Here is a 14,442-nt window from a genome sequence, read left to right as displayed (position 1 = left end):
TAACTATTAACGGATCCTGGCACCCTGACCTTAACTATCACCAACACTTGCGGATTCCATTTAAGAAATAGTTTCTGGGGAATTTAAAATTTTGTTTCCAATTTGCTTACCGAAAAGACAAATGTGATTCGAACACCATACTCGGGACTATGAAAAATCGCATATTATCCATCATCCAAACAAATCTTTCAATTCCACTGGGTTCTCTGGTACAATATCCCAAATTGTTAACGTTGGAGTTGGATCAATTGTTGCTTAATTTTGTACAATTCTGCAATCTGCGAGGCAATCTGCGAATCGTTTGAATTATCTTTCAAATTCATCCACAACTACGTCACGACGACGTCACACTTTTTTGTTTTGGCTTCCGGAAAACACTCGTTGCTCAGCTCAAATTTTCAATATATTTTTCATAAACCAAATAGTAAAATTGAAGAACTAAAGTTATTTATCATCTAAATCTAGTTCATTCAATTCGTCGTCCAGGCCGTCCAAGTCTTCATCTAAGAACAGATTTTCGTTGAACGGTGTTGCGTCAACGGCATCTAAACTGGGAGCTTCAGTTTCTTGATTGGAAGCTATTGGTTCTACTTCGGCGTTCCCTTGTAAACGGTCATCGAGCGCAACAGTACCAGTACCATCGACCTAGAATGGTTGAATCAAAGTTTGTTTCGAACTTTCTGCTTATTATAAATGGAAAACAAACCTCCTGGGCTGCCATTGCAATGTCTGATAAGTCCAACTCCTTGTATTCGAAAGCACCGTCGTCCTCTTCTTCCCTATCGTAGCTATCAAAGACGGCATCGCCCTCTTCCATTGGACCGTCGTCAGCCAGATCAGGATTAAAACTGAACATTTCCTTTCCAGATAGACCGAATTGTTTGCCAGATTTGTAGTCTTTCTTCTTCTGATCCTCCTCTTTGGCTAGTCTGTCCTTTTTCTCTTGGATTTTCCTCTTCTTCCACGACAAGAATGATTCCAAAGTGACTTTGGTCTACCGGGAAAAAATGGGAAGCTGAACAACGGAAAGGGAAAAAATATTTGGGCCAATCGATATTTACCACAGTCGACCCCAAAGCATTTCGTTCACGTTCAATTAGATCCACAAGTGATATTTCCGGGCCTTTGTCCTCCAGTTTCTTTTTGTCTCGCTTAAGAACATAGCCCTGCGGCAGAGCATGACGGTAAATACATTTCTCGCCATTCGGACACTCCCAGAACCAACCATATTTGGACTTTTCAACCGCTTCCAAGAAGAATTTGCAAATCTGTGAAACGGAAACGTTGTTACTGTCTACGCGCTGTGTCACACAAGATCCGAAGGTATACTCACAATATCGGTCGTCGGCATTCGCTTTTCCGTTCCGTGTTTAGTGTTGACGACCTGCTGCAATTTCTCATCATTCCAATTCTCCATCGTATCACCATCCTCATCCCGCATGTCAACATAGAGCGATCGTTTCTCAACCTTTCGTTCGACAGTAAGATCGTGAGAGAATTTACACTTGTCACCCTTTCCACATTGGCCGGCTTTGAAGAATGCACAGACAACCGACTTCGGATCGGTGCCTTTCTCGACTTTTTGAGTTTGAACGGGCCTGAAGAGGGCAAGCAACTGAAACGACAATAGTGCCGAGGTGGGACACGTTAGGATTTACGAAAGCATTTTCGGAATGGAATGGAATTTCACCTCTTTCTGCTCCTTCAGTTTTTTCTCCTTTTCCTCCTTCTTTGCATTGACGTTAGTAACCGGATGCAGGCCACCTGAAATAATTGAAAAATCAGTTTCGGATGCTTCTCGAATTTGTTTCCCGATTCGTTTTTCCGTTTGAAATTTTGCGTGAATAAGGAACAAAATTCTGCTTTGCAACAGTTGGAACTGGACAATTACAATGCCGGTTAAATGATTTTGGGTTTCAAATATGTCTCCGGTACAGAATTTGGTTCCCTTATTGAAGTGCAACCATTTTATACCGAGTAATATCGGATACCGACTCCACTGACAGAAATCGGTAAACACTAGACTGGTAATAATTGAACTTTACGATCAATTGGGAAGTCAACCCAATCTGTCAGATCTTTTGACAGAAAATCAGATTTTCTCTGGGAATCTGTCACTCGTCGAAATACCTACCACTTTTCACTTGTTTCTCCACTTGTGCAATGAATTTCTGTGTTTTGGCGCCCTTCTTGTTCTTCAAGCCAAAAGTCTTATCCTATAAATGGTAACGACCATGTGTAAGTTCATAAACGTCCAGACAGTGTGTTATGATGAATAGGTGCAAAGCTACGTTCTTTCATCAAAACAAGACCTACCTCGATGACTTTTTCCTTTTTCTTTTGCTCAACCTTTTTGCTGGCACCGGAATTCGTTTTTTTCGGCGGCATTTTACTTGGTCGTTCGGTAAAATTGTGCAAAAAATGCAGTTAAACTAGCAAATTTTATGAATTCACAAGCAAAAATAATGTAAGTCAAAAATGTGGCATGCAGTCACTCGTGCCAACATGACGATGAGGAATTTCTACTGTCACACGCGTGTATGAAACAGCTGCGAGCCGCCATCTGTTCAACAATTTCAAATTATCCAACGAATTTAAAAGTATACATTGTTTAAGGAGAGCGATTTTTGACCACTTTGTTTAAACTGGTCGCGGGGTCACACGTCAAAATGACACAAATCACATACAAATTTAAACTGGGCTCAACTCTCAATTTCTAATACCACGGCAGAGTGAAATAAACCAGGCAGGAGCGGTTCATTTTCAAAACGTCAAATAAGGGACCTAATACACTGTATGAAATTGAACTCAAATGAACACTGACATAAGTTGAAAAATTTAATTCGCAAAAAACATAGGGCTACTAGATTATTCAGGTCCCTAGTCAAACAAGCGCTCCTGCCTGGTAACTTTACTCTGTCGTGGTATACCAAGTAAGTATATGATATGATACGACACTATAAGGTGGCTCTGCTTATAAGCTACGTGACCCTCGAGGGAATTTTTAGCCCTTTTTCTCTGCAAGCGATCTCGGTCCCTCTGCCCTATTAGTTATTATACACGTCATGTACTTTCATGATACACGACAATGATTCAGTCAAAATAGGTTCAGTAAAACAAACCTTCGACAAGCCATTAAATATCTAGATTCAAGTCCATAGTGTGACTCATCACTCACAATTTTCTTCTCAAGCGTTCTTACACAATTTACCTTCGAATAAAACTGGAAGTATTTAAGCTAATAATTCTAAAAAGAGAATTGACCGCACCAAAAAGAGGAATTGATCGCAGAAAGACAATAATTGATCGCAGGAAAAAGAAAATTCGATCGCAAAATATATTTCCCTTGTGGAAAATGATTAAAATCGAAACCTTTACCAGCAGTTCCTGCAATCCTGAGAACAGAGAGGAATTTTTCTCTACAAAAGTATTACGAAAGAGAGATTTTCCTTCTACTGCGAACAAATTCTCTTTTCCTTTCGATCTCAGTTTAAAAACCAGTCATCCGTCAACCAATTGGATGAAATAGGTCTGTTCCAAGGTTATTTGTCAAAGCGTCATCCATAGAGCCATAACCAAAAAATTATTGTTGACAAATTTTTCGCAAAACCGTTGAGGTTATAGGATTGTCCCAAGTAACTGTAAACATGAATTTTAACTGGCCGAACGAACTCGATTTCATCCACAGAGATCGGTTTTCATATAAATATTGATGAGGATTCATCCCCCTCTATGGATAAAATTTGACCGTAATTTGACAGTTTGTATGGCCTTGGAACAGACAATATGGCTCTGTCGTTTTTATCAAAAATTGTTTTTACCGTACGATGAAACAAACCTATAATAACCACCTGAGTGGATGCAAAAACCTTATATCGCCGGTGATGGTGCGTAAGGAGAGAGGCATTTAGAGGGATTCTTTTGAATTTCGACTGACCGAAATCGGCGCTATTTATTCCGGGACTTTTTTATACATGCCTAGTTAGGCCTTGGTGCCTAGGCCCCAAAACCAGTCTCAGATAATTTTGATCTTTCACACCTGGCTGGTGGTCAACGGTGCGAAGTCGAAAAATGGGGTTTCGTAATCCGGATTTCATTTCCGTAAGGTTTCGAGGACACTACTAAATATGGGTATCGCTGTAAAGCTGAGGTCCTACACATTCATAATAAGTAATAATTTAATAAAATAATTGCATTAGTGAGGTCACAGCACTCATCAAAGTTCACCGAGGTTACATCGATTTTCAGAAATTTTCCGGAAGTCATATTTTCGGCCGTTTATCATCAAATTCTATGAAGTTATTATTTGCCCCAGGAGTACTCGACCTCAGCTTTCCAACGAACCCATACACGCCAGTGTCCTCGAAACCTTACGGAAATGAAATCCGGATTACGAAACCCCATTTTTCGACTTCGCACCGTTGACCACCAGCCAGGTGTGGAAGATCAAAATTATCTGAGACTGGTTTTGGGGCCTAGGCACCAAGGCCTAACTAGGCATATATAAAAAAGTCCCGGAATAAATAGCGCCGATTTCGGTCAGTCGAAATTCAAAAGAATCCCTCTTAGGAACATCTAAATAAATTTGATCTCGGTTAGTGAAGCGTTCGAAGATGCAGGTGCTGCAATATATTTCAGAGACGTTGCTCTTCCTCTGAGTAAATTGCTGTTCTTAAAAAAGCAACACTTGAAGTCTAACATAGCCAGACAATGCTAAAAACTTTCTTACTCGATAAGGTCAATCAAAGTAGGAAGACAGTAGCATCCCTCTATTTGAAGCTTTAAACAATTAGTGCGTCTAGCTTCTTTGCCTTCTCTAAACGACAATCTTTAAATTTGAAATTATTTAAGCAAAATTGCAGAAAAGTTCAACTGATGTTCATCAGCCTGTCACATACGGATTTCATCTGTTATCGATGACAAAAATAATGACAAACTCTGAGTAATATGCATGTTAAATATTGTAAAATGCATGTTAAAAAGATTGAAGTACCAGATTGGAAATCAATCGATTACAAATACTTTAATAGATGGAAGTAATAGATCCGATAATAATACTCGTTATGGATATGTTTGTCGTCTGTAACAGGTTAATTGAAGATCTAAAGTAAGAACAAAATTTAATTTACGTGGGAGATAAAGACGGTGTTGCCTACAAACAAGGATCTGTAACCGCTGTTTGTCTTTTTCTACAACACAATCGACAAATAAACGGCTGTGTGTACTCAAAAAAATTCCATTCACACACCTACTTCCAAAAAAATATGAAATTCTCATCATAAAGTTTGCATTTGCAGATAATTAAATTATTGCTAAATTAAAATTTACACACATACATCAGCAGACCGGGGTGCTGTTAACGCTGTTAACTGAATTTCTGTTGTGTGCGTGTCAGATTCTTACACACTCTGGAGATTTTGTTTTTGAATAAAACATGCGAAACATCACAAGAACCATTCAGTATTAGGTTAAAAATCGTCGCGGTAATAACCGCGCTGGAATCAAATTAATATATACGAATCGTACATCGCAATATACCTCCGCCGATAAATGAAAGATTTGTTTACTTGGAAATTGAAATTCTAAACAGACGTGGTAATAAAAATTTATTTTTGCCGTTGCTGAAAACAGATAATTTTATGATTTTTCAATCGGAAAGTTAAAAAAAAGAAAGAATTTTTTCAAGAAAAATCAATCTTTGATTGACGAAATATCCTCTATTGATTTTTGGGTGAACAAATTTCGTTTTAATATTGTGTTGAATGAGACCGGCTGTTTTATTTCATCAATTGACGAAATACACAACTCTGTGACATTGAAACCATTGAAAGCGATTTTACTTTATGTTCGTGTGTTGTTTCGGTATCAAGTATCGTATCGTATGTATACTGAATCAGATGGTATATTATACACGTATATGCCGCGATATACCAACAGAGATTATCAATTTATGACTAACGCATAAACTGCTTAAGTCTGTTTACACGATGCTTACGTATAGAGTCTAAATTATTTGCTATAAAGTTTTTAAAACGCTCAATTGGTAGGTAAATGTAGGCAGGGAAAAGTAACCATCCATCATGATGGAATGCTTCAGCGTTTTCTGACTGTTGGTTTGTGTTTCTATCGCATCCGACACAAAAATACGAAATAAATAGAAGAATAAATGAACTGACAAGAAAATGAGAATATCGTTCCGTTGGATGTATGGGTCTCACTTCCTCTAGCGGACGGTTATGTCATCTGTTATCGACAGCAGACGCGACAAAATAAGTGATGATCTCTGACCGGTGTTCTCTTTATAGCCAATTGTAGGTATATTACAAACTAATGAAGTAGTAGAATTTGATACGTTCTGTTAGCACTTGGGTTACGTCTGAGAAAGGTAATGCGATTTAAAATTCAAAGGGTTACACATGCAGGAGAAGGGGGTTGGTTACTTTTAGCGTTTAGATGGACGAATCAGTTACGTAACTTAACTTTTTATGGTAGCGCGGTAGGTAAATGAGTCTCATGTGCTGTAGAAAAGGTTCTTTCAATTTTCGTGTTATTTTTATTGATCCGAGACGAATAGACGCTTTTCGACCCTCGCACACATTCATTGGTCTGTATATCTCAATCTTAGTTGTGATTGCGAAATGAAAGATTTGAGAAATCGGTCTACCTATCTAAGTTTTCATACGAGAATAATCAGTGACCGTGTCGATGGCATAACTTTTCGACTTTTTTGTCAACAAAATTCGTCACCCAATGTTGTAAAACTTTTTATCAGCCGCTTTACTTACACTGCAAGATAACGCTTTCGTTTAGGAAAACAAAAATTTACTTTTAACTTCCACTGTCCATTTCAGCCGAAAGAATTAATTTCGATAAAAGATGTTGTTCCTCATCATCAGCGCTGTGGCGCTTTTTCTTTTCTACAAATACCTATCCAAGGACCATGATTTCTTCAAAAAGTCGGGATTGAAGGCAATGAATCCATTTTTGCTATTGGGAAACACCGGATCGTTGCTGATGAAACGACTTTCTATGGGAAACAGTATACTGTTCATGTACAATGCATTTCCTAATGAAAAGTAAGTGTTGGGCAAACTGTTTTTTTTTTAGTGATATACCAGTGCTCACAAAGCAGCGACGACTTATTATAACTGGAACCAAATAAATTCATTTTCGTCAATCACGATTTCAGAATCAATGGATTTTTCGATTTCCTATCGCCAGTCTACATGATCCGCGATCCAGAACTCATCAAGAAACTGGCAATCAAGGTAATATGGTAGTCGTATAGTGATCGCCAGGGTTGTACTTCCTAAAAAATAACGCTAAAATTGAAAGGTATGAATGTTGTTACCTTACGGAGAGATAATAAAGCTGGATTTCCCAGCATGGATATCATCTCTCTGTTAACTTATGAAAAACTTATTCTATGCGTTATATCGAGGCAATGGCTCCGTTTCAGCCAATTTTTAAAAGATTATCTTATCCTACGGCTAAAGAATTTCAGTAACAAATGATCATAGCTGGTTATGATTGGACCTGTAAGGACCAATACTTTGATGACTCAGTCTACCAAGCTTGAGTTTAAGCTTCAAAGTGGTTGAAGTTATTCGATGAAAGATGCGAATCGGATTTTCAAGCAGAAGAAAAGCAATTCAAAATACTACCTATTGTGGGCACTTCATCTGTCCGTCCGTCCGTCTGTATCACAAATAAAATGTGATTGATAAAAGTTAAAATTGCAATGCTACTATGAACAAACCAACACCAGACAAATCAATTATTATTTGTTATCTGGTAACCGATCGCTCATAGCAGACATTGTAATTTGAAAGTTTGGTAGTTGTTGGTAGTTGGACCCCCAAAATATTTAGTATCAAAGATGTTTCTTCCTCGAAAGATGCACACCGACTGATGAAATTATTCTGCCTGCTGGTCTATTTGTAAATCGAGTATTTGGTAGTTGACTATCAAAGTGGTAGTTGACTACCAAAGTGGTAGTTGACTACCAAAGTGGTAGTTGACTACCAAAGTGGTAGTTGACTACCAAAGTGGTAGTTGACTACCAAAGTGGTAGTTGACTACCAAAGTGGTAGTTGACTACCAAAGTGGTAGTTGACTACCAAAGTGGTAGTTGACTACCAAAGTGGTAGTTGACTACCAAAGTGGTAGTTGACTACCAAAGTGGTAGTTGACTACCAAAGTGGTAGTTGACTACCAAAGTGGTAGTTGATTACCAAAGTGGTAGTTGACTACCAAACTGGTAGTTGACTACCAAAGTGGTAGTTGACTACCAAAGTGGTAGTTGACTACCAAACTACCACACCGACTGATGATATTAATCGGCTCGCTTGCTTATTTATAAATCGAAAATTTGGTAGTTGAATACCGAAGTGGTACTTGAATGAATACCAAGCTGGCAATAAACAGAAATCATACTTAATGCTCTTAATCTATACTTAATGCGAGACCCTACCTATTTTCATAATTTATTGCTCGAAAGTAGTGACATTTAGTCTTTAGGAAAGTTTCGATTAGGGATAGGTGGTTGGGAACGATGGTGAGATTCAAAAACGATGGTGAGATTCAAAATGAAAAAGAAAAAAGACTCACTAGGCGTTAGCCGGTACTATTCTTGTTTTGTTATACTTAGCGAATGCAGCCCTGGTAATCCCTTCACACAATACATTTTACCGAGATACTTATCAATCGTTTATGTGAAGGAATTCGATCACTTTCAAGATCACAAGTCTGTAATCGGAGGCGATGTTGACCCAATGATGGGCAGTACCTTGATTTCATTGAGAGGCCAAAGATGGAAGTCAATGTGAGTCAGCTACAGGGGGTCAGACTTCACGGTGTTCATTGTACTAATTACTTTTCATAGGCGATCGACACTGTCCCCTGCATTCACCGGCAAGAAGATGAGACTCATGTTCGAATTAATTGATGAGTGTAGCGGACAAGTGGTTGACCACTTTCTAAAGAGAAATTCGTCCGAAGAAGGAACTCATGCCGTTGACATGAAAGATGTGTTTTCCCGATTTACAAACGATGTTGTTGCCACTGTAAGTGGATTCTCTTTTAGCAAAGTAATTTACTCTTGTCAATGAGAGAAATCGTTTCGTTTCAGTGTGCCTTCGGTATCAAAGTTGATTCGCTGGAAAACAAGGACAACGAATTTTTCCGAATGGGAAAGGAAGTGATGAATGGCTCGAAATTGAAGGGATTTTTTAAATTCTTTCTGTTTCGAACGTTTCCGCGTTTGGCAGCCAGATTAAATGTCCGATTTTTGAGTGACACGTTGACAACATTCTTCAAATCGTTAATTATCGACACAATGGTCGAGCGGGAGAATAAACACATTTTCCGTCCCGATATGATTAACATTTTGATGCAAGTACGGAAAGGGAATTTGACAAGAGACGACCAGGACGGACAAACTGACTCGAACGATGGATTCGCCACTGTTGAAGAATTCAGCAGTAAAGCCGATTCCAAAAACGAATGGTCCGACGATGAATTGGTCGCCCAGTGTTTGTTATTCTTTTTGGCTGGCTTCGACACTAGTTCAACGTTGCTTTCTTTCCTCGCTAACGAACTGGCATTGAATCCGGATGTACAGGAAAAATTGTGCCGTGAAATTGATGAGACGGTTCAGTGCATGAAAGACGAAAAGCTCACCTACGAATTACTAAATTCATTGAAATATCTCGACCAAGTCATTTCGGAATGTCTGCGTAGATGGCCACCAGCTCTGTTGACCGATCGTGTTTGCAACAAAGAAATTACTTTTATTGTCGACGGTCAGACGGTAACTATGAAGGCTGGCCAGCAATTCTGGATTCCCATCTATGGTCTTCACATGGACCCGAAATATTTTCCCGAACCGAAAAAGTTCGATCCTGAGAGATATAGCGACGAAAATGCATCGAAAATCGTTAACGGCTCCTATATCCCATTTGGTATCGGGCCTCGCAATTGCATAGGCATGAACAGAATACGAATTACCGGCATTGTCGTCCATTTGTAGTAACATCGGCAATTGTATAATTTCAGGGTCCCGGTTCGCCTTGCTACAGATCAAAGCCGTTGCTTTCCATCTGTTGAAGCACTTTACGTTCGAAGTTTGTGAGAAAACTGCATTGCCGCTGGAAATGGGAAAATTGTCGTTAGTTCCTGAAAAGGGGATCCATTTGGAATTCAAAAAAAGAGTAAAAGCTTAGAACCGCTTGACGCTGCTTAGCAATGTGAATGGATATGACTTTATTGTAAACTTTTATTTTGATGTCTTACACAACAGGTAATAAAATTCGCTTGAACCATTTATCCGAAACTTTGTTGCTTCCGAGATGAAATTCTGTAGACAAAGCACTGCGAACCATTTTGCTTTCCTTCATCACAGTTCGTTTGAGTCTATTGAATTCACTATTCACATCATCAAGTTGATTGTGGAAGCTTGGACAATCGTTTAAGAGTCATATCGCCTAGACTTCAGGCGATTGGGGAACAAGCGGTCTCCGATTTTAATGGGTGATAGCACGTTGGATTCATCTTTCAATTCTAGGAAACACGTATCTTTCACTTTTTCTAAAAAGAATGGTTTTCTGTGAAAAGAGCTCAAAAGTAAAGACATGTCAGAGGGTACCGAAAACAGTTTTTCGGCAATCACTCAAGACATTTTTTTTTATTGTTTAAATGTCGTACGATTGTCGGCCTTGGAAAGACCTACAGGTAGAGTATACGCACCGCTTGGTGCTAGTTGATCCACGAGAGTTATGACTAAAAATATAGTGAATGTTCGGAGAATCCGGATCCTCTGCAGCGTTTTTTTATTGATGAGGTAAGAGAATAGTAGACGATAAAAAATGACTGCCGTAGTACCGTTCCAGATGCTGTTCCAGCTGTAGAGCCCTCAGAAAGAGGCCAGCTACAACACCCCATTATCAGTTCCGTGGAACAACGAAGCTGCAGAGAATCCGGGCTCTCCGAACATTCACTATATTTTTAGTCATAACGCTCGTGGATGTACTCGCACCAAGCAGTTCGTATACTCTACCTGGAGTTCTTTCCAAGGCCGACATTCGTACAACATTACAACAATTTAAAATAATTGTTTCTTGAGTTATTGCCAAAAAACTGTTTTCGTTACCCGCTGACATGTCCTCACTTTTGAGCTCTTTTCACAGAAAACCATTTTTTTTAGAAAAAGGGAAAGATACTTGTTTCCTAGGATTGAAAGACGAATCCAACGAGCTATCACTCATTAAAATCGGAGACTGCTTGTTCCCAAAGTTAAAAAAAATCGCCTGAAGATTTGGCGATATGACTCTTAAGTTCATTAGATGAATGGAAAATCCTTGAAGATTCTTTGACATCGCTTTTATAGTCCGTACGTCATTTATAGATAGTTTGCACATTATTCCTACAGTTCAATCATCATTTTCTAGCCCTCAGAATACAATTTATGCGAAATTCCCTCAAGTGGAGAATTCCACGACACTGTGGAATCATCGTCATAGCTAAATGAACAGTACAAGACTTTTACGGAATTTTCAGATAATCAAAACCGAAAAACTTACTGCCCTTGTCACGATATGTTCGCAAATATTTATAAATGATCGTGATTTCTTTCTAGATCCATCAGGCTCGAAAGATCACTGTGTAGGTATGTCCTGAAACTACAATCCGGAAGTTGAAGCGTTTAGCTTGCCTGCTTGTTAGACGCAGCGCTATCGTTTGATAATCTGAATCTGGTCATCTGAATCAATCTCAGATTAGACATCATCTGAATCAATCTCAGATTAGACATCATCTGATGCAAGAGCGGTTCTTTGTAAGCATCAACGGAGTGTCACACTAGAAGCTAGATTCATAAAACGTTGTTAACCTTTCACAGACGGCAAGCATATTAACAGTTTTTACAATCTGATCTATTACTTCATTTGATGGAAGATTTTCATAGATTGACTTCAGAAATCTATTACTTCGTTTGTTTTGAACATGCTCTTTGCTGTATAAGACCTCATTAGTCAGAGCTTGTCGTTTATTCTTGCTGTTCTTTGTCGATAACAGATGAAAACCGTTTGTGACAGGTTAAAGATGGAGCAGATAAGTGCTATCAATCAAAGATGAGTTGAATAAAACTCGAATTAGCGGTGTTAACTTCTTTGTATGTAAACAAATTAAAAGAATTCGTCGCGTAATATAGCATTTCTCCAGAAATTCTTTGAATTTACCTCGCAACGCAATGGAATGTGTGTTTCCATAACATTTGGGAATAAATCAGATGCGCAATGTCTCGTTTATGTTCACAGATAAGTTCAGTAGTTTTTGTGCTAATAGGGAATCCTGACTTTCATTAGTAGAACTTAAGAAAAGTCGAAAAATACATTTAATTTACGGTCAGGTCAGGTCAGGTCAGTGAGTGTTTCCCACCTGTGCATCCATTTTTCATTTCAAATTACATGTCCACAAGCAGTGCTTGTCAAACACACTACATACACTAAGTCATATGATCCTCCGATGGTCCGTTGCCGAAGCGTAACGTTAAAATTATCGGATGTCTTCACCTTGTACTTACATCTCTTTGGGAGAAAGTCCAAATGAAGATTCATTTTCGTCGAGCCTCTATTTTAAATAATTTTTCTCATTTTGCGCCTTTTCCAATGAACGTTTACAAAAGCAAAATGGAAATGTTCTAGGGAATCCGTCATTTTCCAAGTGTCATTGGCCAACTGTCAGTTCGATATAAAAAATGGCATCCGTATCACCATCGGAGGTATGTGTTTAACTTAAATTTATGAATTGATTTACACTAAAATTGACCAAAAATGCCCATTCACCAGTCATTAACCAATTAGAATCGTAATAGTGACGAAAATTTACTAAGAAATGTGTTGGTTAAGTTAACCAAAAATGAAGTGAAAAATCGCGCTGTCCACTTTGTTTTGATTTCTATATACTAGAGATGATGTTTTGGGACTTTGTTTTGGTGTATACACACCGTCGCTTTGTTCAATGGAATTTGATTAATTGCAAAAACTATTCGGTTTGATTTTGTCTTATTTAAATCGATGTCAGTCGTTTACTAAGTCGTGCCAAGTGCCATTCTCACTCGTTCTGCATTTTTTGTGATTTCAAAGATTAATCAATTAGATGCAATTAGCAATGCAGTTGTGACTGCACAATGCATTGCTGGTCATGGTTGTGGAAGTTTGCAAGAACTGAATGTGAGACGTGTGCTTAGGCGGATCGGGGTAGGTTTTGCTTATGTCTCAGTCTACCAGAAAATTACCTATCTCAGGTAATGTAACTAAACGAAAGTAACAGCCAATTTCACATATTCATTAGCACCAAGCATACATTACCTTTGTCAAAAGATTAACGATACTTCCTAGCAATGCTAGACATGTAGGGATCTATAACCAGATTATTTTTGTTATAAAAGTTAAAACGAGCCATCAGAACAGTCGGAGCGTTTGCTGCGACTGAGCCCCGTACAAACCCGTATATCTATTGCGTACGTGACCCTAGTGCGTCTGTCACCCTACTTTGACCGTAAGCCTATGCGCCGGTTAAAGTAGTTAAAGTAAAATTATTATGGAATGTGTACATCTTAGAAATTGCGCATAGCGCAATTACGAAGCCCCGTACGACGTTCCTTTCAAATAAAACAAAAATTTCAAATAGCCCTAAAATTTTAATTTATTGAGTATAAATACACATAGGGCCTAGTATCGGCCTCAGTCCGAGGATCCAAATTTATTTATTTTTTTCAACTACATTCTATTCGGCCTTTGATTACCTTCCAAATGAAACAAAAATTACGAAAAACGGATGAAATTTACTCGAGTTGTACGTAAAATACGCATAGGGCTCTAGTAGCGGCCTTAGTCCGAGGACCCAAATTTAATTTTTTTTTCAACAAAATTCTATTCGGTGTTCGATTATCTTTCAAATGAAACAAAAATTACGAAAAACGGATGAAATTTACGCGAGTTATATGTAAAATACACATAGGGCCTTAGTAGCGGCCTTAGTCCGAGGACCCAAATTTAATTTTTTTTCAACAACATTCTATTCGGCCTTTGATTACCTTCCAAATGAAACAAAAATTACGAAAAACGGATGAAATTTGCTCGAGTTATATGTAAAATACACATAGGGCCCTAGTAGCGGCCTTAGTCCAAGGACACAAATTTATTTTTTTTTTCAACAACATTCTATTCGGTGTTCGATTATCTTTCAAATGAAACAAAAATTACGAAAAACGGATGAAATTTACGCGAGTTATATGTAAAATACACATAGGGCCCTAGTAGCGGCCTTAGTCCGAGGACCCAAATTTAATTTTTTTTCAACAACATTCTATTCGGCTTTTGATTACCTTCCAAATGACACAAAAATTACGAAAAACGGATGAAATTTACTCGAGTTCTATGT

At 38.3% G+C, this 14,442-nt stretch overlaps 3 protein-coding genes across 3 annotated transcripts in view; 2 read left to right on the top strand and 1 right to left on the bottom strand.

The window, feature by feature from the left end:
- Nucleotides 1–383: 383 nt before the first annotated feature.
- LOC119074135 (zinc finger CCCH domain-containing protein 15 homolog) lies at nucleotides 384–2,510 on the bottom strand. Its single transcript, XM_037180121.1, has 7 exons — nucleotides 2,317–2,510; nucleotides 2,135–2,216; nucleotides 1,691–1,764; nucleotides 1,334–1,615; nucleotides 1,062–1,268; nucleotides 707–994; nucleotides 384–645 (listed from the first exon to the last, which is right to left on the bottom strand). Exons 1-7 carry the CDS (start codon nucleotides 2,386–2,388, stop codon nucleotides 445–447), a joined length of 1,206 nt encoding a protein of 401 aa, XP_037036016.1. The 5' UTR covers nucleotides 2,389–2,510; the 3' UTR covers nucleotides 384–444.
- Nucleotides 2,511–5,445: 2,935 nt separating this feature from the next.
- LOC119074130 (cytochrome P450 9e2-like) lies at nucleotides 5,446–10,326 on the top strand. Its single transcript, XM_037180113.1, has 7 exons — nucleotides 5,446–5,595; nucleotides 6,852–7,076; nucleotides 7,190–7,268; nucleotides 8,721–8,824; nucleotides 8,885–9,065; nucleotides 9,131–9,986; nucleotides 10,057–10,326. The coding sequence occupies exons 2-7, from the start codon at nucleotides 6,877–6,879 to the stop codon at nucleotides 10,221–10,223; spliced, it is 1,587 nt and encodes a 528-aa protein (XP_037036008.1). The 5' UTR covers nucleotides 5,446–5,595; nucleotides 6,852–6,876; the 3' UTR covers nucleotides 10,224–10,326.
- Nucleotides 10,327–12,691: 2,365 nt separating this feature from the next.
- Nucleotides 12,692–14,442, top strand: part of LOC119074133 (ubiquitin-conjugating enzyme E2 W) — a 30,695-nt gene continuing 28,944 nt past the window's right edge. Inside the window, exon 1 of the mRNA XM_037180120.1 lies at nucleotides 12,692–12,778. Within this exon, the coding sequence (XP_037036015.1) occupies nucleotides 12,755–12,778 (24 nt within the window). The 5' untranslated portion in view covers nucleotides 12,692–12,754. The remainder of the gene's footprint in view (nucleotides 12,779–14,442) is intronic.

This window comes from Bradysia coprophila, unplaced genomic scaffold (assembly GCF_014529535.1).
Source record: "Bradysia coprophila strain Holo2 unplaced genomic scaffold, BU_Bcop_v1 contig_138, whole genome shotgun sequence".
Taxonomy (NCBI): Eukaryota; Metazoa; Arthropoda; class Insecta; order Diptera; family Sciaridae; genus Bradysia; species Bradysia coprophila.
The sequence above is the reverse complement of the archived record's forward strand: the minus strand, read 5'-3'. Positions and strand labels throughout refer to the sequence as shown.